Here is a 23,730-nt window from a genome sequence, read left to right on the forward strand (position 1 = left end):
CCCAATTTGGTGGAGTCTAACACAACGAGGCTGATTCTTTCAGTTTGTTTAAAACACTTCTTCACACTTAACAGAAGATGACATGCCTTTAAGCACTGCACAGAGATCGGTAATGAATTACGTCACAGGTTATGAAAGGAAAACAATGTCCATAGGTTTCCCATTCTGATCTAAAATGACAGCATTAGCCCTTTGTATATGGAGATATCCAGAAACAGAAAACCTTACAAATGCACAGATCCATCAAGCCATCAACATGCTGCATCTTTCCTTGAATGCAAATGCTACGGTGACCTGCGAAAGGATTGGAGGAAAAGAAACAACAGGAAGTGTCGAGGGTGTCCATTTAAGAGAACGCTTTAATCACACGATTATAATGCAAGGTTAGAGGAAATGGAAGAAAAAGGAAGAGAGATAATGAGAGACTAAATCAAAGAGAGATTATAAAATACCACAATTTCTGAAAAGGGAAAGTCAGCATTCTAATAAAACAGTTTAAAAGCATTTTTTTGTAAATGAAGTACAGCTGTGTCGCGCTGTAAGGAGAGGGTTTCACAACGACATGCCGATGCCTTGATGTCCTCCACTCCAAGGGTCATTTACTGCACAGGAAATGAGTGGCCGAGGAGAAGCTCACTGCAGTGTGTATGAGAGACAGTCACTAGGGTTGTACGTTGTACGTGTTCTCAGACTCTGTCAGTCACGCTTCCTTCTCTTTAAGTGTGCCCATTCACTCACAAAAGCTGAGCCTCTTTGTCTTTTCAAAAGCGATTTAGCTCCTTTTCCTCCAGAAGGCTTTGGCCTTTGTGTAAAACTGCATGTGTATAGCAAAGGGGAGGCGATGCTCAATGTAAAACACATGGCTGTTGTGTGGCATATGAGCATGGAGGGAAAGAACATGATTCTTGTATGTGTATGTGTATGTAATGCTCTTCATGCAAGAATGACTTCATAGTCTGAGCGTGGTAGGGGATACTGAAATCCTCAGGTCCACACAAAATATATAAAAGAAGAGGTTCATATAGTAAGACTTGAGGCTGAGAAGAGGAAAAGTTCTCGTCCTTGGCCAAAAATCATGGAGCTTTATGTACACATGGACATCAGTATCGTTTCTGATCAAACTGGTTTGAAGATGGATTCATCACTGAAGACCCAATGTTATGAGGATGATGATGGTAAAGATGAAGGTTGCACTAGGAACGTATGCCGCCCGTGCCGCTCCAGGTATGGAAGCTCCGCCGCGTCCGTCTTTAGCCAGTCTGGGAGTCAGGAGCAACTCGTGAAGCGTCAAGTCATCAATTGCCAAGTTATCTGCCAAATCTTAGAAAGAGAGAGAGAGAGAGAGAGAGAGGGGGGGATATATTATATGGATATGCACAGCATAAAACTGTTTCAAACTGTTTATTCTATGGCTTCAAAAGTCCCATATAGAATGCATGGCTCTAATAAGTCACTTCTTTTTACTGAATCAAACACATTTTGGACAATCAGTGTAGTCTGATTGCTGAACGAATGACTACTGTGTCTGTATTATTTTAAGTTATGCAAACAAATACAGTGCAACTAGTGTAGTCTGATTCCCGAACAAATGACTCGAGATGGGTCAAACACGTTACGAACAATCAGTGTAGTCCGATGCCTGAACAAATGACTCAAAGAGTCTGTTATTTTAAGTAAAGCAAACACATGCTGCACAACCAAATGTAGCATGTAGTGTAGACAATTAATGACTCATTAATCATGAGCAATCATGATCATTAATCATGACTGAATCAAACACTTTCTGAACAATCAGTGTAGTTTAAATTCCTGAATGAATGACTCTAATGAGTCTGTTCTTTTGAGAGAATCAAACCAATGCAGCACAACTAAATGTAGTCCGATTCCTGAACGAATGACAATTTGATTAGGTTCTTTTTACTGAATCAAACACATTCCGAACAATCAGTGTAGTTCAATTCCTGAATTAATTACTCTGATGAGTCAGTTATTTTGAGTGAATCAAACCAATGCAGCACAACCTGACACAACCCGAACGAATGACAAGAAGTCAGTTCTTTTTTAGAGAATCAAACACATCAGACTATAACTACCATAACAATCATTACGTTCTTTACAATTCACTTTCCTACTGTTTTCTGTGTGTGTTTCTGTGAGTTTTCACAACTGCAGTATGTCACTAAAATATTCAGTAGTTATGTTTGAGACATGTATGATAGAATGTATGTGAATCTGCTCTTTTTTTTAAGGTGTTTGTACCCCGTGATTATAACATGAACCTTTCCAGTCATCTTGGCGACGTATGTGTGCTTACTTAGTCTGGAAAAATAGCTACTTCCATCCTCTAATAACCAGTCATTAGTTTTGTTATGTCGTCATCTTACTGGAGTGAGGAATATGGCAGCATTCCATTTTAAAACCATTTAACAATCGTTTTCTTCACTAAAAGAAAAAGATCTTTTCATTTATCTCAGCATCTACAGATGAGGTGTATTGTCTGGGAAATCAGCCATGAGGGAGACAGAACTATGAGGTGAAAATTATGAAAAGGAAAAAGGATATCAAGTATGGAGAAGCACGCCAGCTATTTATCCCCTGTGAAGTGTCCCTCTACGCTGAGGAGAATCTTATTCGTTCAACACACACACACACACGATCTGTGGCAGATATATACACACATGCTCCCCTGCCTTATGTAGCACATACCTCAAATTCCTGCTCTCCATCTGACATAACTAAACCATATAGGCAATATACACTGAAATAATTGAATATCTACGATTTAAACCTGGAAATATACAGTGTTTTAGAATTTTGTAAAAATGTAAACGTAAAAATAGACTGAATAGGAAAAGACTTTAAGGTCACTTATCAAATTAAGTAGATTTGTGACATTGGTCATGTGACTGGGTGCAAATGGTCAGATGTTATTAAGGAGTTCATGTTGCTCTTTGGATCATTTTCAAATCATGCTGGAGAACACAAACCCGTGGAGTTCATGTCAACTTGAGTGCTGCTGTCATTAAAGAAAAGTGGTCAAACCAAATACTGAGCATTTCAATCAAGTTATGCTGCAAAAACTGTAAACTGTAAACTTTAGACAAATGGAAAACAGAAGTAAAGATTAAAAGTGCTTTACAATGTCATATGATCAAACAAAACTGCAAGAATAAGAAAATACATAGAAAAATGGTAGATCGTTCTCATAATCTTATTTTAATTTGCCCTTATTAAAGGTGCAGTGTGCAATTTCTGAGAAACACTGTTGATATTTGAAATCAACCCAAACAAACACACCCCTCCCTTCATCGTTCCACCTCCAAAAGGCAATAATTTTTTATTATTTTAGCACTCTTTATTATAGCAGAAGCGAAGCAAAATAATGCTTCGCAAAAATTTGACGAATGAATGACAAGGATTAACAAAAAATAAACATACAGTACACAAGAGTAGAGCCCTGCACGGGCCTCATATCTAGGCCCGAGCCCGGCCCTGGCCCGAGACGCTCAGGCCCTAGCCCGACCCGTGTCCGACAGCTCATCAGAATTATCAGCCCGAGTCCGACCCGAGCCCTTTTTTTTTTTTTTTTTTTTTTTTTTTTTTTTTTTTTTCACAGCGGCAGACTGCCATTAAAATAGGCCTATGTCCGTTTTGTAAGTTATGTTTCTTTTCTTTTCATTCATGCAAACGAAATAAGCAATAGTCAATCTAAACAAATTAAATTAAATAAATCAAAAACAAACTTGCAGGTTATCTTACCTCAAAAATGCACCATAGAACATGGCCATTCTTTTTTCCAGTAGTTTCCAACAGTTAAACGAAAATAAAGTCCAATCAAACGAAAAGTTAGAACAGTCTCTTACAGAGCATCGTGGAGAAAAAGAATAGCATCCACAGTGGAAGATTTTAACCCAGTCCTCTCTTCTATCACTCGCGATTTTTCTCTTAATATTCTCCATTATTTGCGCTGACTGGAAACCTTCTGTGTATGTGCGTGCGTGCGTGCGACTGTCATGTCAATCATATGTCAGTGTAATTATAAGATTATGAAAGTTATGAGGTTATTAAATGTCTTTCTATGTTTGTTTTTCTATCGTCGACGTCAACTTCTCATATTTTTAGCGCAATTTTCCTACGGACAAAATTGCGATTGTTAACTCATGATTTCTGTTCTGTCTGTGCGCACCAATCTTGCACTTCTATCTCCTCCTCAACCAGACCACCTAGAGACTTCGGGTTTTCGGCATTATGTTAAGGAAGGTCTAATCTCGGGAACGCACAAAAAAAAAAAAAAAAAAAAAAAAACATACAAAGATTTACTATCTCTTAGTGTTGTGATCCCATGACGTCAGAAAATTGCGCTAAAACACTCACTGAGTTTTTATTACTTGTTTTTTAATTAATGTCTAAAAATATAAAAAGAAGGATAACCCAAAAAAGGCCCGAGGCCTGGCCCGCATGTGAACTATGACGTGAAAATTGGCCCGAAGCCCGGCCCTAGGGGCGTAAAAAAGTCGGGGCCCGACGGGCTCAGGCTGAAATGCAGGGCTTTACACAAGAGTATATACAAACAAGAGTTGGTTGTTATAGTCGCCAGCAGCACAGACAAACAATGACACTCAAAACTGTTCTGTTACTATAGCTTACATTACAACAACAGCATATCTTGGTTCTGTGAAACAGCAAAACCAATGTTACTCACGAATGGAGCAGAAGCAATGCAACCTCGGCATCCATTTTCAGGCCTTCCCGCTTCAATCACTCCAGCAATGGAAAGCTTTTCTAACATTAACGTGGGTCCTAAAGCTCTTTTCTGATCACAACCCTTCTTTCTCCAGTGATATTCCTCTGACCTTTTCTCTTTTGTAATGTCTCTCAGCCATCTCTCTTTCTACAGTCAAATCTTCATCTTGCTCACTTTCTCCCCTCTCCCATCATGAGTGGACACGCCCCCTACTGCTGATTGGCTACAAGTGTGTTGTGATGCTCAGTCTGATCCACTTTCAACAGTGCTTACTGCACCTTTGATATACTTCTTTCAAATATATATGCTTAAGTTATATATATATTGTAATAGAATTGCCAATAGTCTGAAGTCTTTTGAGCTCATTTAATTATCTGAACACCAAGATGAGAGACGCATTTTCACCCCACTATATACAGACATAAACACACAATAACCGAACATAACAAATGCAGTCTGTGTTTGTCATGTAGTGCTTACCTCAACATTGGTGGAAGGCTGCGAGCATTTTAAAAAACTATAGAAATCAGTTTACACAACATAGTGGGCATCTGGACACCTGTTTGTATGCTAATATTCTCTGCAATACATTGACTGGAAACTAAGATCTATTCAATCTCATCTACTAAGATCAAATGCCATATTTAATACCCTCCTCACCAGCGTCTTCAAGTTGCTTCCTTCGTTTGTGGGGAATTTAACCCCACAGGGAGGAAGTCCACCATTTGGGCCAGTGGCTGCGTAGTGGTGGGATCAACAGGAAGGCATACAGCTTAATTAATTCTAGGCCCTGAACTCAGCATGCCAGCCAGTGAGAACCAGGCCGAGAGCAGGAAAAAAGATGGAGGCCGTCTCTCAGGGGGTCCTCTGGATGCCCGGGGGCCCATTTCAGCACAGTCGACTTTAAAACAGAGGAAGGAGGCAAATAAATAAAGCCTCGGCTCTGAAACCTCCTTGAGATTTCTGTGCAATTACGACAGAGCTTGAACGCGAGCCAGAAAACAATTAACTTTTTCTTTCCCTCCGTCCACTGACAAGCCAGCGGTTAGACATTCCACGGACCCTGAAAGGCTGATTTTTCATTGTGACAGCGGCACACTGTACCACTAGTCCAATTAAAGCAGAGGTGTAATTCAATACAGCTTTTATATACACTACACCCTAAATCAGACGAGGTGTCGTGTGCATAGGAATGAAAGTGAATAATGTGTGTGTGTGTTATTGTTTGCTGTGCGAGTACGGAGAGGTGTGAGTCACTGAGTAAAACCCCAAATGTTCATAAAAATAATAGGGGTGGGGGTCTGGCTGCAGCAGCCAAAAGAAACGACACAGAGTGCAAACTGTGTATAACCCAACTCCACAATGTGACCAATAATATCCAGTTATAATGAGCCGTGAACACTTGCGAATAATAATGTGAGTGACGGGATCCACAGAATGGTTGATGGTCCGGTTGACATTTGTTTTGGATCTGATATCCACACAATGGCAATTAGTTGGATGGATATGTGAAGGCTGGCATGCTAAATATAGAAAACAGAAAATCCTACAGACAACGAATGAGCATGAGATAGTCTAACCAATAGCACAACGGCTTGCAAAGGCTATCAATTTTCAGCAGTATCAGTCTCCAGGGCTCTCCTCCACCACGCATGCAGAGCTCTGACTGGCTTTATCACAGAGTTACGAGCTCCAGTTACGACACGGGTCAGAGGTCAACAGTCAGCCATTGATTGCTAATGGTGGGCTTGGACCAGCTCAATCCCCGCAGCGCACTACATCACAGGCACAGCAAACAGGAACACAGAAACAAGTTTTAAATGTTTATTGCAGCACTCCATAGTAAGAATAAGACATTAGCTGACTGCTTTAGAGGACTAGTTTGTTTCAAGACCTGGTTTAAGAAGATTTATAAGCTCTTGCTGTTTAAAGAGAGGCGATGAGGGTGTTTAAGTGCTTTGCTCTCCTTAACTCAAGAGGACAAGCTTTGTTCTTCCAAACAACAAACAAACCTACGCCAACCCAAGCGTGAGGATAATTCTTATTAGGGTGCATCCTACTACTACTACTACAGCTCATACTTGGGGATAGAGATTTCAACAACTTAAACTTACGTTTAGAGACTTTTTGACATTAATAGGGTTTTGTGGATTTTAGTTTATGTCTAAGAGCATTGAATCTACACTACCGCTCAAAAGATGCTAAAAATGTAATATTGTGAAATATTAAATGTTTTTAAATTAATGTTTTATAAAATGTAATTTATTCCTTGTGATGGCAAAGCTGAATTTTCAGCATCATTACTCCAGTCTTCAGTGTCACATGATCCTTCAATAATCATTCTAACATGCTGATTTGATTGTCAAGAAACATTTATTATCATTATCAATGTTGAAAACAGGTGTGCTGCTTAATATTTTGTTGGAACCGTGATATCATGTTTTTCAGATTATTCTTTGATGAATAGAAAGATAAAAATGACTGAGGTTCCATTAGTTAATATTAGTTAACATGAACTAATGAGCAATACGTCTACAACATTTATTAATCTTAGGGAATGTTAATTTCAACATTTATTAATACATTATTTAAATCAAATGTTGTATTTGTTAACATTAGTTAACAAGGGATAGTTCGCCCAAAAATGAAAATTCTGTCATCATTTACTCACCTTTATGTTGTTCCAAACCTGTATAAATGTCTTTGTTCTGCTCTACACAAAGGAAGATATTTGGGAGAATGTTTGTAACTAAACAGATATTGGGCCCCATTGATTACCATAGTAGGAAAAAAAATACTATGTAGTCAATGGGGCCTGATATCTGTTTGGTCTGAAAATCCGATACGAACAAAGACATTTAAACAGGTTCGGAACAACTTGAGGGTAAGTAAATGATGACAGAATTTTCATTTTTGGGTGAACTATCCCTGTGAACTAACATGAACAATCAATGAACAGCTGGATTTTTATTAACTAACATTAACAAAGATTAATAAATACAGTAACAAATGTATTGTGTATTGTTAGTTCATGTTAGTTAATACATATAAAAACTAATACCTAATTATTTTAATTTTAAAATAAATGGGAGGGGAAGAACGCATTTAGGGAAGGACCCGATTCTTACATTTGGGGGTGGGCTCTTGTGCTTGGGCCAGTAAGAAACCACCTTGTAACTAATCAAATTACCTTAGCAACACCCTAGCAACTAAGTTCCATGCAACCACCTATCAACTTGCAGCTGCTAGCAGACAACCACTCAGCAACAGCAACATCCTGGGAACCATCCACAACACAATAGCATCATTACTCTGGTGAACACAGTCACATTTTCTTCATAAGAAAAGTAATACATAACTAGATTTTAAACTAGAGCTCATTTGACACTAAAGTACACATATACTAAGCTCAGAGGTATGGTTCTGATGAATTAAAAAGAGAAATACTCACAAAAAGAAAATATGCCTCTCTCATCAGTCTGGCCTACATAGTTAACAATGTATACAGTCTCCATACAGAACATTCATCAAAATCTAATAGCTCTTTAGAGAGATTCAAAAAGTTTTGAAATGCAGTTCATCACAGAGCACAGGATCTCTGCCAACTCCCAGACAGACCTCCACTCCACCTGGACATACAGTTGCTGTGTTTATTCTGGAGCTCCCATCCGCCTTACAGGTGTTCACCAGGACTAGATAAGTACATGGAATGTCAGTCTCCAAACACAGGTGCTGCTTATGAAAGTGGCCAATACTGCTTTACATTGCTGCTACATTTGTGAAGCCGGGGTTATGAAAACACACAGAACGACAAAAATGTTATAGAGCATTCCTTCAGCATAAATGTCTTTCAGATATCAGACAAGACGCAGCCATCTGATCATTAATCTTCCCAGATATCTTTTTATTTTAATAGCAGTTTAAGTATCATATATAAAGCCACTTTATTATAAATCACAAAATATCATTAGACTGTGCTACTGACTTGGCTTTTATGAGCGATTATGGTGATTTAGATGCACTGTCTGGAACCAATAAAGCACATTTTGTGCTATGCAGGTGTCAAATGAGACATTTTCATTTCCAAATGTTTCATATCAATATCCTTTCCTGACAGACATTAAGATACAAAGCATACAGACTTTTATTGCCAGACCCAAAATATTGCTCTAGGGTTACACTCAATGAGCATACAAATGATTTTATTGCAAAAAACTTTCATTCCATTCAAAGGTTTGGGTCAGTAAGACATTAACCCTTTTATTCAACAAGGACAAAAGTGACAAGTTATTTATAATGTTACAAAATATTTCAATTTTTTAAAAAATGCTGTTCTTTTGATTTTTCTATTCAGCAAAAAATCCTGAAGAAAAAAAAAATCACGGTTTCCACAAAAATATTAAGCAGCACAACTTTTTTTTAACGTTGATAATAATGAGAAATGTTTCTTGAGCAGCAAATCAGCATATTAGAATGATTTCTGAAGGATCATGTGACACTGAAGACTGGAGTAATGATGCTGAAAATACAGCTCTGCCATTTCAGGAATAAATTACATTATCACTGTATTTTGATCAAATAAATGCAGCCTTGGTGAGCAAAAGAGACTTCTTTCAAAAATATTTGAAAAACATACCGACTCCAAACTTTTGAATGGTGTATGTCATAAACAAAACCTGATATTTCAGTACCTCCTACACCTCTATCTCAACAAACGTAAGACCCTCTGTGAACACACTCTATGCTCACATATGCAGCTCAGTCAGTGTCTCTGGCCGAAGCTGCTGCTGGTTCTGGTGAGGACAGAGGGAGGAATGTGAGCATATGTCTCCACACCCATCACTCTGACCACAGGCCCACTCCAGCAGGCAGCCAGCAGCTCGCCAAGAAAAACTAGCCAGCCATGAGGAGGCCAAGACACAGTTACAGAACACTGAGACGCAGCTAAAGCACATCCAGACAGAGACGCCACTGCTGCACACTGAGCAACAGCAATGCTGTGATATGTTGTTTACAGCGGGAATGATTCTTTTGTACCTGCTTCAGTTATAGAAAAAACACTGAGACATTTGTGTAAACTCAAAGTTTGGAGTCAGTAAGATATATACACATTAACATATACTTTTATTCATCAAAGATGCACTATATTAATCAAAAGTGACAGGGAAGACATTTATAATGTTTCAAAAGATTTATATTTCAAACAAATTCTGTTTGAAATTTTCTATTAATCATGAAAAAATGGTTTCCACAAAATATTCATTGATAATAAATGTTTCTTGAGCATCAAATCAGAATATTAGAATTATTATTGAAGGATCATGTGACACTGAAGACTGGAGTAATGATGCTGAAAATTCAGCTTTGTATCACAGGAATAAATTACATTTCAAAATATATTAATAAAGAAAACTGTTATACTTTAAATTGTAATATTATTTCACAACATTACTGTTTTCACTGTATTTTTGATCAAATAAATGCAGCCATAGTGAGCATAAGAGACTTAAAAAAAAACTTAAAAGGTGGAAAACCAATTTTTTGGTGGAAGGTCCAATTATCACTATTAACTAGTTGCTTATCATGCATATTACTAGGATATCAGTATTCTGTCATCATTTACTCACCCTCAAGTCGTTTCAAAACTATATGAATTTCTTTCTTCTACTGAACACAAAGGAAGATATTTTGAAGAACGTCGGTAACCAGACAATTGATGGACCCCATTGACTTCCATAGTAGGAAAAAAATACTTACATTTAAGAAGGTAGGGCCTACATCAACTTTTTGGTTACCGACATTCTTCAAAATATTTTCTTCCGTGTTCAGCAGAAGTAAGAAATTCATACAGATTGGAAACAACTTGAGGGTGAGTAAATATAATTTACATTTTTAAGTGAACTATTCCTTTAACAACTACCTTAATAACTAATAATAAGCAGTAATAAGGAGTTTAATGAGGCAAAAGTTGCATTTAATAGTTAGTTAATAGTGAGAATTGGATCTAAAGTGTGACCGAAAACAGTTTGTGGGAGGTAAAGCAGAGAAAGAAGGAAAACTATTTCTTTCGCAAGGAGTCTAACACAGTATATGATTGTTCGTTTGAAGATAACTGATTCTTTTCCTCTGTGAACCGTCCTAACCCTATGTCAGCATTCCCCATCAAAGCCCTTCAATGGGCAGCATTGTGGGGCAAATTCAAGTCAACACATATTAATTAGCACAGCCCAGTGTGAGTGAGGCCACTGGTGTCAGCTATATGGCTCCTCTCACTAAATCTGCTCATAATTAGATTTACTCAAATATATTTTTAGCCTCTAAAATTCAGATTAGACACAGGGAGAAATGGTCACAAAAAGGGATAAAACAGATTCAGAGACAGATCTTACCACAGTGGGAATATAATTTCCTCTGGTATGGTGAAGGTCTAATTGCTGTCTCACCATGAGAAATCACCATGTAAAGGTCATTTCAATGAGCTGAGCTGATGGCACACATGAACTCACTGACCATGAAACGCTTATAAATGCTCCAGCTGCTGTTAGTGCCAGAGAGGCTGCGAACATGCTGACTGAGATTAAAAAAATGGACCAGCAGAACCTGAAACCTCACAAACAAGGGAATGAGGACTAACAGTGACTAAGACAGCGAGTCCGTACTAAAAATTTAACATGGCAACTATATTTTCTGTCAGATACAAGGAATTAATATGGGATACTCTATATAGTCATTCTGTTATTTTGTTTTGTTTATAGTAATGGCTAATACCAAGAAAAGCATGTGGTGCGTGTGCGTGCAAAACATGGCATCATGATGCTGCTGTGTTGTGGGTGGTTGTCAGAGCGTAGAAATGTGGTTGCTAGGACATTTGCTCTCTTCAACAAGCCAGGCCAGGTTCATGCCCGTACCACAAGTGGTTTTGAGTGTTTTGTAATTCTTTTATTGAAAGTGTTTTTACATTTTGCATTACATTTTGGTTTGGAAATGTCACAGTGGAACAAAAGAGTTCACTTAGGAAAGTTTTGAGTATTGCGAGTAAACTACTTGGTATCCCTCTAAGAGGTCTAGAACAAATTGATGAAACCAGATGCCTTAGTAAAGCTATGAAAATCATATGAGACAATAGGCATCCTCTGTTTAATAAATTTGAGAGATTACCATAGCGGGAAAAAATCCTTCCTGCCACAATCAGTAAAATCCTTAAATGAAAGGTAGTGTTGGTGTTTACCGAGCAGGTCTCAGTGATGATTGTTTTTTTTTTTAAAGGTGTTTTTCGTGTTTTTATATTTATGTATATTGTTGGTTCTTTGTGTGTACGCATGTTGAAACACAAGCAACAAAAATTATGGGGATATGGGGATAATAAAGTAATCAATCAATCAATCAATCAATCAAGTATAAGTGCAACAGCCACTGTCCATGTTTTTAGTCTGGGAAAAGTATTTTTCCCATTGTTTTTTTTTCCATAAGGATTAACCCTTAAACGCATATCTCGGGTCTTTAGTGACCTGCGACGTCATTCACTACCCCCCTCCTCATTCATTTTTAAAGTTAGACATCAATCTTCTTAGTAATCCTCAATCAATTCATTATAAACATTTTTTTTTTGTAAAAAGACAGAAAAATTATAAAAGAATGCCACTGTTCCCATTCATTTTTCGTAAAAATTGTATAGGGTCGCTAACGACCCGAGGTGTGTAACAGTGTAAGCAGGGTTTGAAATTAACTTTTTTACTCACCGGCCAATTTGGCTATTACATTTTTAAGTTATCGGCCATTCAGAACTTCCACTAGCCAAAAAAAGAAATGAACCAGATTAAATATGTCACAGCTTATATATATATATACATATATATAAAATACATTTTGGATTTCATACATTTTCTTATTCAAACAAAATCCTGTCATCCAGCCATCTCCTCCCTTCATCTTTCATCCTCGTCCTTTTCACCAAAAAATTGTTTTAGGTGGAAAGATCAATACAGTACAAAGAACATGTAGGATGTTGGATAACAATGTCTTTTCTGTTAACCAAATGCTTTTTAACCTTCGCTATTGGTTTAATGCAAATGAACAAGCGCGTCGTTATTTGTTGCGTAGTGACGGGCATGTTCGAATAAGCCAGATATGCGCAGATTCTGTGCAATACGCTGTATTTAATATATCATGATGACTCACGAGTTGAGTATTTGCGCTAAATCTGCGCAGATTTGATTTACACGAACTTGCCCAGCAAAGTGAGTAAACATAATAAAACGGCAAATTGGCAAGTGATATGACAGCGTTACCCGCCACAGTTGATTTTTACCCGCATCTGTCGGGTGTTAATTTCAAACCCTGAGTGTAAGTTGTTGTTTTTTTGCACAACAATAACTGAATCTTTGATGACTGAATAAGTGCAATTCACATTTATTCCACAAGGTGTCAATGTCTGATACACAATGATGAAGTGACGTTGCACTCATAGTTACCGCAGGCAGAAAACAAAAGAATAGGAAGTATCATCAGCAAAACTTAAAATGGCTCAGAGATTTACTGCAGAGAAAGTACTGAACGCAATCAAATAGTGTCACTGTCACTTGATGGTGGATCTGGTGAAGAAGCTGTCAGTGATCAAAATGTTGATTTTGAAGATATTTAAAATTATAGTTTTGATAATATGTTTGAGATGGCGAATATGAGCCAGATGCTGAATGTACTGGGAAATGAGCTCTGACGAGAACAGTGATGATGGTATAAAACATCTGCTCAAACTGAACCCTTCCAAGCTCCAAAAGGTAACAAAATATGCTTAATTTTATTCTTCTGTAATTGTTACTCTAATATCAGGATATATAATATGTTAGATAAATAAACCTATTGATTTATGGACATTTATTATTGCCAAATTATTTACAAATAAGTTTGATTTGATTTACATCATTCGCAATACTGAATGCAAGATTGCTGCTAAGCTCTTTTGGCGTGGTTCGTTTCTACAGTAAGGGCGACTTGTTTTGAAGGATACTTTAATTTATACCTTATTATTAAACATTTATTCTTCGGAGTAGTGTGAATGGGATTTTTACTTCCAGAACCTGACTGTTACACTATATAGCAATGCTTGTCGCTAACTAGAAACTAGGTTCACTATGGTGATATTTTTCGCACTGAACAGAAACGACTGTCACTAATTAAATCCCTGTTAACCTCAAATGCAACCTCACAGCTCTTTCTGTGCCTCCTGGCTTACGGATGAACCACAGTAGGTGAGACACAGTTTGTCTTTCTAGTCTTTGGGGCGACGGACAGACATGACGCAGAAAGATGTCTGGAATCAATTCTGGACATCCTGCTAATGTAAATAAAAGCTTCACACAAACAAACACTTTCTTTTGGAAACTCTCAGACACAGAAATGAATTGGAAGGAGAAAAAAGGTGTTCTCTGTGTGAAATATGAGCTTAATTGGTTTATTAACTTTTGCCATAACACAACTGTCGAGCTTCCTTTACTATCCTTTTCCTTAAATGTGACAGCACTTTTGTTAGTGTTTGAAACCAGCCTACCATATACAACAATGTTTGGTGAGACGCCATAAACTCCCAGCCACCATGTTAAGCCTTCCACAATGGGAATGACTGTAGATGTAATCCATCTAGCTCCTGTGCATATTGAGTCAGGCACTGTTTACACAAATGCTGGTTAGGTATCATTATTTCTCTGTGTATGTGGTTATCTGTTAAGTGCATATGGTTGAGTGTGTGTGTGTGGGGAGGGATTGTTGTTTATATACAGAGGAAGAAATAAGGATCCCTTGTAGAAGGAGCCAGATCCATTGGGCTGTTTCTCATGGCAAACTTCCTCTCTCTGTGATCAGGATTATTTGCAGATGCGATGGTGCCATTGCTTCTTTCTCAAAGAGGGGGGAAAACCCACCATCTGCTCTCTTCCCGTTTACTGATCTCACTTTTCTCATCTCATCTCGTTTTACAAACAGCCTTGGATGAGCCCTAATCTAATGCTACAGGTCACAAGTGGTGAGATTTGACCATTTTCAGTTGTTAAGTGAGAAATCTTAACATCATTGAATCTATTTTGCTCACTCCAGTGCCCATTCATTCTCCTGGTACCTTCTTCATAATTTGTCCTACTGTGTTCTACAGACGAAATGGGCCATATGGGTTGGGAATGTCCTAAGGGTGAGTAAATGATGACAGTTTTTTTTCATTTTTGGGTGTAGTATCCCTTTAAGAGTTGGGCGCTCAAATAAATAACAATTTCTAAAGATATTATCGCAAAACAATTAAAATCAAAGAGAGAAAGAAAATAGAAGCAGGAAGTGGCACACCAGTACACCAGATGATCCTTAAACTTCATTGGGATGTTAGAAAATGCTAGAAAACATATATTATCCTTTAAAAAAACAAAGAAAACTATCACCTGTTTAAAAGTTTGTTGTCAGCAAGAATGCATTAAATTGATAAAAAATGTCAAAAAATAATATTTATAATAAATGAAAGACATTTTGTTCGTTACAAAATATTTCTATTTCAAATAAATGCTGTTTTGAACTGTTCAGAGTCCTGGAAAAATGCATCACGGTTTCCATAAAAATATAAAGCAGCGCAACTGTTTTCAACATACTGAAGACTGGAGTAATGATGCTGAAAATTCAGCATATAAATTAAACTTTAAAATATAATTAAATAGAATACAGTTATTTTATACAGTAATAATTGTAATTTTTTATCAAATAAATGCAGACTTGAGCATAAGAGACTAAAACTTTTCAACAGTCGTGTAAATAAATGCTTTTTCACTTTTTCATTACTTAGCATAATCTCTACAGAACAGGGCTGAACAAAGACTTCAAACAAATTATTTCAGTAAATTAATAGCAAATTTCATGTGACCATATTTTATTACTAAGACGTAAATTTAAGAAACATTCTCAGTCTTATTGTCTGGGTTTTGGTCTTTCAGGGTTGACATTCACCATTTATTAAGGGAAGCTAAAGATAACTGAGAAATGACTTTACTCTTGCTCATTTCCTGAACATTTTGCCCTATTCATTTCCAGGTGTGTTTCAGGTTGATTTCCACATTACACTGAGCCGACATCTGTGTTGTCTATCGCTCCAAGCACCCGGGCCACTGCAGCCAAACATCTGCAGTCAGAACACCACTGAATATGCCCTTACATACACAAACATGGACATGCATTCTCATACCTGCACACAAACTCCCATACAACAAGAACACCCCCCCCCCCCCCCCCAAAAAAAAAAGAAAGAATGAAAAAGATATAGAAATTGATAATGTTTCGGTTTCAGTTCAGTGTCAGGGTTCGGACATTCATGTTAACTAATGTGGTTAACTAATGTAAACAAAATTGGAATCTCGTTGTAAAGTCTTGCCAAAATAATATTTAACATTGCTGTGTAACATTGATGCATATGTTGTTTCATGAAGTTGTATACTCACTGTAAAGTGCTACCAAAAAAACATTCGTTTATTTATGAATCTTTTTTTCACCAAATATGGTCTCAAATGTCCCCGAAGGGAGGTTTTTGTCATATTCTGGGGACAGATTTCTCCTCAAAAGCAGAGCTAATTAAACCCACCCACCCTCTCACACTCATATAAATGTATACTTCCTCAAATAAAAAAACACACACACACTAGGCAGGCCGGCCTCATATGCAGCTTGTTTACGGCTGTGGCACAGAGCGGCTGCAGAAAGCCTGTGCTGTAATGTTCCGTAATAGAAAACGTGTGCTTTGCTCCTCACCTATCAGGTGCTAGAGGTCATAGGCGACACATGGAGCCTGTTAGCATTCCAGTCTCAAGATCAGAAGAAGGATGAAACTATGTATGCTGCAAGAGTAGCGTATGCTCCGTGTGCTTGTGTTTGAATGCTCGTGCCTGTCGTTTTGGTCTCACAAATTCACACCATCCATCACAAAATTTCCTCTCCTCTCCATCCCTCTTACTCTCTCCATATCTTAAGTAAATCTGTAGCAGACCTGAGACTCGGGCCCTGCCCAGGCTCTCACCGCGAGCTGCATGTTTCACATTACAGGCATATTTCCACATTGTATTTTGCTAACCCTCGCCTGCTGATAAAGGGCCAAAGAGCTTCAAAGAAAAAATGCTCCTCAGCACTTACAGTGACCAAACGTCTGCTGAGCACTGGAAAATAACAAGAGCTCTTTTGACAGGACCCATGCTGTGCGGCGGAGTGGTCAAGGCTGCGGAGCCCGGCGCACTTCGACCGGCCCTCTCGAAAATCCCCCGACTCCAGGCGTTTGGCCTTTCGGTGATAGCTACATTCATCAACTCCTCCTGGGTTCCTCCTTGATAAAATGAGAAGGGAACCAAGGAGCGCAGAGAGGGTGGGAAATGTAAGCAAAGCACTTGCAACAGATGGGCTGAATAAGACACTTTGTTTTAAACTACATGGAAACACAAAATGGGGTGATCGTTCAGGGTCTCGATGAAGAAAAAGATGAGAAAGTGTGATAGAATGGGGCGGAAGCTCATAAAGAATGAAAGGCAGTGATGACAGCTGGGCACGAGGTTTATGGTTTGGCTTAGTGCAGACGTGCTGTCCCAGCTAAAAGCGATGAGACTGAGAGAGCAGGTCTATGTCTGGTTTATCTTTCACACACTCTTTTGTCAATTAAAAATGAAATCCATTCCTCTTTGAAAGCACCCTTTTAAGAATACTGGGTAACACTTTATTTTACAGTGTCCTTGTTACATATGTTACTTGTACTTACCACAGTAATAACAGTAAATTATGCATAATTACATGCAACTAACCCTCAACTAAATCCTAATCCTACCCTAACCCTATAGTAAGTACATGTAGTTACTTAATATTACTCAGTACTTAAATATATATTTACAGTGTAACAATGACACCTTAAAATAAAGTGTAACCGAATACTGATATTTCTTAAAACATTAACACTTTACACTAAGGTTACATTTTTTTTAAAGCATTTGAATACATATGAATAATAATGTATTAATAATTCTATATAATAACAATAATGTACAATAATTTTACGTAATATTAGTTATAAATTGTATTTAGAATAGTATAATTAATTATTACATACATTTTTAATGATCATTAATTTTAATAATTCACTTTATTTATTTATTTATTTTAATAATTGTTGAACCTAGGCTAATGTTAATTTATAAATATACTGTTTATATGTTGTTCATTGTTAATTTATGCTTGTTCATAGTATATTCATGTACATTTATACAGCTTAAAATTGTTAAAAATGTACTAATATGTAAGTAGAAATGAACTAACACTGTTTATTGTTAGTTTATGATACAAAATGATACAAACTGCATGACCTCATGTTAAAAAAAATTTAACCATGGGAGGTTTCACTTTATATCACTTTGATTGTTTGTGTTCAGTCTCTGTGTTGTTCTGTGACAATGCTTGACCCTGCTTTTGCCTTTTTTTTCACTATTTATGTTGGCAGTGAAAAAATAAACATAATAACTGGCCAGTTATTCCTTATTAATGTCTTGTTTACAGAACTGTTGCATTACATATACTGTATATATCACACTTGAAACCAGAGTGTTATTTTCGTTAACAAAAACTATGCCGAAAAAAGTTCGACAAGCTTTTTTCACATGAGTAAGACAAGATGATGATGAGTCGACAATAAGGTCATTTAACAATAACTGTGACTATATTAACATCCAATATCGTAGACTAAATTTAAGTTTAAAAATAAAAACTTTACCAAAACATCTCTTTATTTTTGTTGGGGGAAAAAAAGAGGAGACATAATGCAGACTTGGGATGCCACAATTCTCAATATAATATTGAACTGTTCGACATCCACGGTGCAATACGCGCTTGTGAATTGCGTTTTCCCCCCCGGCTTTACGTTTAAATAATTAAATAAGTGCATTTCATCTCTCTCTGAACTAGAGCTGTTTAACCATTATGTAGCATGTTGAAAATGTGTTGACTAAAACTAGACTAAAATAGCCAGACCTGGTTTCACAGACAAGGCTTAGATTAAGCCAGACTTAGGCCTTAGTTGAATTAAGATATTTAAGTAGCTTTCATAAACGTGCATTAGAAAAAAAGCATTACTGGTGTGCATCTGACAAAACGATGGCACTGACATATTTTAAGATATATCAGTGCAAGTTGCTCTCATTTAAAATGCATTTTAGTCTGGGACTAGCTTAAGCCTTGTCTGTAAAACCGGGGGTTAGTTGACTAAACAAAAACAGGACAAGGTTGACTAAATATGACAAAAACATTTACATTTACAAAATGTGTATTAAATCGTGTTAAAACAAAATACATTTGACACAGGACTAAGTATTATCAATATTTGACATCAATATTTCAGTTTAAACAACTAAAGTAACACAAACTCTTTCCCATAAAGCATCATTTAATATATGACAACAGCACGTTTGATTAGCGCTAGACTGCTCTGTTGGCCACATTATCTTGTCTAAACGGGGCGGCTGACATTAAAGTGAGTGTGGTGAGGCAGATGACAGGACCTCAGCGCTGGCTGTGTGTATCTCGGGGTGTGTGCATATGACACACACAGCCCGTGTCCTGGAATAGCTCTGCTGGCCTGGAATGCATGGGTCGGTATGGGGGTTGGGGGGCAGTCCTGGGGGGTGAAGAGGCCTGGAATCTGTACCCCAGATGACGATTTATCAATCAATCCGGATCACTCAGAACATCCTCAAAATTACTGGCCGGCTGACAGCTTTGATTTACGGGGGGTCTGGGCCCAAGCTGCGGCCTGTCTGCACCTAGTTGTTGTTCTACCCATCACGTTCCCCAGACCCCTGCGCAGCGCCGAAGCCGTGTCTCTTCCACAGAGCTTTGAGAAACCAGATCTACGTCGTCCATCTCAGCGCACCAGGCACAGACAGGACTTCCATTAGTGAACCTGCCTAACCTTTGGCATTCTGACTTCCTGACCCCTCCCTAAACGACCAAAATGGGATGAAAAGACAGCAGGGCTGAAGCATGTTTTACTGGGTCATTAGCTTTCTGCCTATCTGCTGTTATCTATGTACCTGTTTCATCAGAGGCCTAAAGGTCTATACTAAAACAAACAAGCAAGTATATTGGTCAAATATTGCACAAAACACATGAAATTATAGACAAAACAAAATGTACAATTATGAACAATAGCTGGATAGAAAAACTGATACTTTTGTAAATGCATTAACAACAGCAGAGAAGCAGAATTTAGCTGTACTTATTTTTTTTTAAATAATCTTTCTATATCTTACTGTCTCCTCTGACATTTAATCACGAAATGTTATGATGCATGTAAAAATTTTTATGAAAAAATGCAGCAAGAATCCCCCCCCCCCCCATGTTTACAGTGGAAAGCAAAGCATTGGAATGCAAAAACACATTCTGTGTGAATGTGATTTACATTTTTTGGCAAATATTTGCTTGTAAAATCCAGTGAATTAAACAGGAATCCACGCGAATGGGAAGTACGAAAGATTCACAGAGACCAACAGGAGGCTGCTTGGTTTGAAAGTGATACATTGCTACACTACTGACAAGAGACAACGGACCTTAACACTTGGAACAAACATAGGCCTAAAAATACTGTATTAGCTTTAGCCATATAGCCATATAGCCAAGTGATATATAAACTTATGCCAAAACACCAGAAAGTTTGCTGGAAAGCACAGCCTTTGACATCTCTTGTAAATGTCCTACCCTGCATGATTGATTGTATGGTTGCAGTTTATTATTATAAATATTATAAATGCTAAGCATTTAGCATTGTTTTACCCCGCTGTCCACAACACTATCAGAACAATCCTGTAATCCATTCTTAGGTCACAAACCACTGCCCTAACACACACACAAACAAACAGCGAATGAGAGAGGACTGGAGAAAGGAGAGGGATATAAAATTCCAAGACAGGAAAGATATATGGCCAACTGTTCATCCCAGCGCCCGAAATGCATTCTCTTCATTCTTAATGATTAAAGCAGTAAATCGTCTTCGAGAGGGAGGGAGGACGTGCACACAAACACCACCAGCTCACAGTTCATAGAGCATTCAAACTCAGCGCTCGATGCTGGACGTTTTATCACCGGTTCGCTTCCTCTGTGTGAATCTGAGTGCTGATATGTGTTATCCTGACCTTCCACATGTGCTTTATATGTGGGATTCTCAGTCAAGCCCTGGGCCCCTGACGGCGCTACCCAGAGCGCCCAAATCTCTGCCACAACAACACGACCAGGACGACAACTCCCTCTGTTGTGTTTGCTCAGCTGGTCCGGCTTTGTCAGTCAGTATCAAACTCCTTGTTCTTGCCCCTCTACTGTTATTCTTTGCCTCTGTTTAGTTTCTTTGCACTAACATGGTTTGTTGGTTCTTTTGTGCTTTGTTTTGCATCAAAGGGAACATCTCCCATGTACCCTGTTTGTTCCCTTGGACAATGATAGGGTCACGGGGTCACTGATAACAGACAGCTACCTGTAACCTGTGAAGTTGAGGCAACCAGGGCATGACAACAAGGACTGGCTGATGGTCCAGTGCCAGCGTAAAGGATGATGGATGTTGACGGAACTGTCAAGGTCCCAATCGGGCACGTACTGAATTGTCACGAAAGTTTATCATTAGCATGTGTTTTTAAGTCTTGCCAATTTAAACATTCAACTGTCTGAGACAGTTTTGTGTGCACACACACCGAAAATGCTTGCACAGGAAGCCGCCTCTCAGACAGTGTGTAAATACCAAACTGAGTTCTCTTGTGTCTTCTTGTGCTTGAACGGACCAACACACACAGAAATATGCCAAAATGCCTGTCTTGGAGAGTATTCTAGTAAACAACATAGTCGGTTATGTCTTAGGTCAACTTAAACAGTTGAGAAGAAAACGCATGAGTATAAGAATACTGAATCTGTGCTTTATGTCTTAAAGCAGGGGTGGTCCTGGATGGCCCCTGTCCTGCAGAGTTTAGCTCCTAACTTGCCTCAACACACCTGCCTGGAAGTTTCTAGTATGTCTAGTAAGACCTTGATTAGCTGGTAAAGGTGTGTTTCATTTGGGTTGGAGCTAAATTTTGCAGGACAGTGGCCCTCCAATAGAAGGATTGGACACCCCTGTCTTAAAGTGACAGCAGCCTAATAAACTGTGTTTGTTGCTGTCTGTGTTTTTAATGTTTATTAAACAAAAAATCACACTGCTCTTGACTGAATGACTTTTGTAACTTTAATAAGGATTAATCTATATTTAAATTATACAGTAAAGATTATGTGTTATGTTACATTTGACTGTAAGTAATTGTAAATTGAAATTTCACTAGTATCTAAAATGTTCTTATTTATTAGAAACTTTATTATAAAGGTTTGGCAGGGCAAGTAAAAAAATGTAACCATTACCCCAACCGGGCCAGTAGAAATAATCCTTAGTGTTGAGCCCTGTCAACTTTCACAAATATATTAGCCAATATAATTTACAGTAGCACAGTATAAAAAACACATGGCGTTGAGTCTGAGTGAGTGCTATATCACTGACCTGCAAAGATGCGTAGGCGTTTGCGTCTCGGGGGTGGCCCGAGTCCTGAAACACCAGTACACTCATCTTCATCATCGCAGTCCCCGCTTTCTAGACCCTCCTCGTCCTCGTCTGCCTGGCCTTGTCCGGCTGGGTCTCTTCTCGCATTGCTCCCTCCTGGTCGAGCCCTCCATCGCTTCTCAGGCAACGTCACCATCCGTAAAAGCTACAGATAAAAAAACCATTAGCACTGAGAATGGTGGAAAAACGGAATAAAACATTACACCTTGATGACTACAGAAGTATGCTGAACATATTAACCGAATCAGAGAACCTTCAACATGAAAATATGTGAAATTATTGTAATATTAACTTAAAATATCAAAAGGTACTTCAAGTAAATAGCTTGGGTTAAAGAGAAAAAATTTTGGGAATCCCTGCTCTAGAACATGTATCATTTATCAGTTTGAGATTAGGTTTATGGATTTGTGCTCAGATTACAATAACACTGTAGATGAAATCTGCCAAACAAAGTCATAGTCAAATATTTCATTTCAGCACACTAAGTAAAATGGCCGACATCTGGAGGGAAACTAGTTATTTACTGGATAGAGTTGGAGTAAAATCTGAGAGATTACTGTAGAAGACAAAAGAACAATAGCAGAACAATGGACCAAAAAATTAAGTTTAGATTTTTTGCGGTAGGTGACAATTCTGAGCATGGCGTGTCCTAAGGTGTCACTTCAACAACAACTATTTTAAACAGCATTTTGTGATTCATTTTATAATTATTATGCAAAAAAAATCAATCTGATATGACTTTATCTGAAAAACTACAAGGAATATTTATATTATTAAAAATTCTTTATCACTCTGCAGGACTATTTAATAAAGTGAAAAGTTGCTTATAAATGCAAAAAAACTAAAACTAAATCAGATTCAGATCAGTTATGGAACCTAAATTACACACTTTCACTAATATTTTTATCCTAAAATCTTTATGTTGAAAAGTCTGCATCAATCACCATCTACTTTTGATTTTATTAAACAGGTCAGCTGCTTCCTGACAAAAAAATTAATATCATAAATTGCTTCATAGTATATAGTTGGATACAATGGTATGTGTAAAACTTCACATTGAGAATTGATTTTGAGCTTGATAAGGTTAAATATATAAAGTTAATGAAATCAATCCATTTATTTCCAAAATACTTTTTCTTGTCTTTCTTTTTAAAAAGTACTGCACTCAAGTAGAGTCAGGCATAAAAAGATAAACGTTAAAAGAGTTGATTCTTGCATCGACCGCTGTTTTGTTTTGCCAAACTATAATTGCTGAAAATTCCATCGTCCCCCTCCGTCTTCTGCTTTTCCTTTAATCTTTCTACTCTGTCTCCCTCTTTTATTGATTTCCTTCCGATGTGCGGACACAAGCATGTGCTTGTTGTTGTTG

General features: G+C 37.8%; 1 protein-coding gene across 1 annotated transcript in view; it reads right to left on the bottom strand.

Annotated features, from left to right (window-relative positions):
• Positions 1-335: 335 nt before the first annotated feature.
• Positions 336-23,730, bottom strand: part of gpc3 (glypican 3) — a 139,914-nt gene continuing 116,519 nt past the window's right edge. The window contains exons 7-8 of the mRNA XM_079892579.1: positions 22,302-22,506; positions 336-1,320 (exon numbers count right to left, since the gene is read on the bottom strand). Coding sequence (XP_079748705.1) covers positions 1,142-1,320; positions 22,302-22,506 — 384 coding nt within the window. The 3' untranslated portion in view covers positions 336-1,141. The remainder of the gene's footprint in view (positions 1,321-22,301; positions 22,507-23,730) is intronic.

The sequence above is a fragment of the Squalius cephalus genome, assembly GCF_949319135.1.
Source record: "Squalius cephalus genome assembly, chromosome: 14".
NCBI lineage: Eukaryota > Metazoa > Chordata > Actinopteri > Cypriniformes > Leuciscidae > Squalius > Squalius cephalus.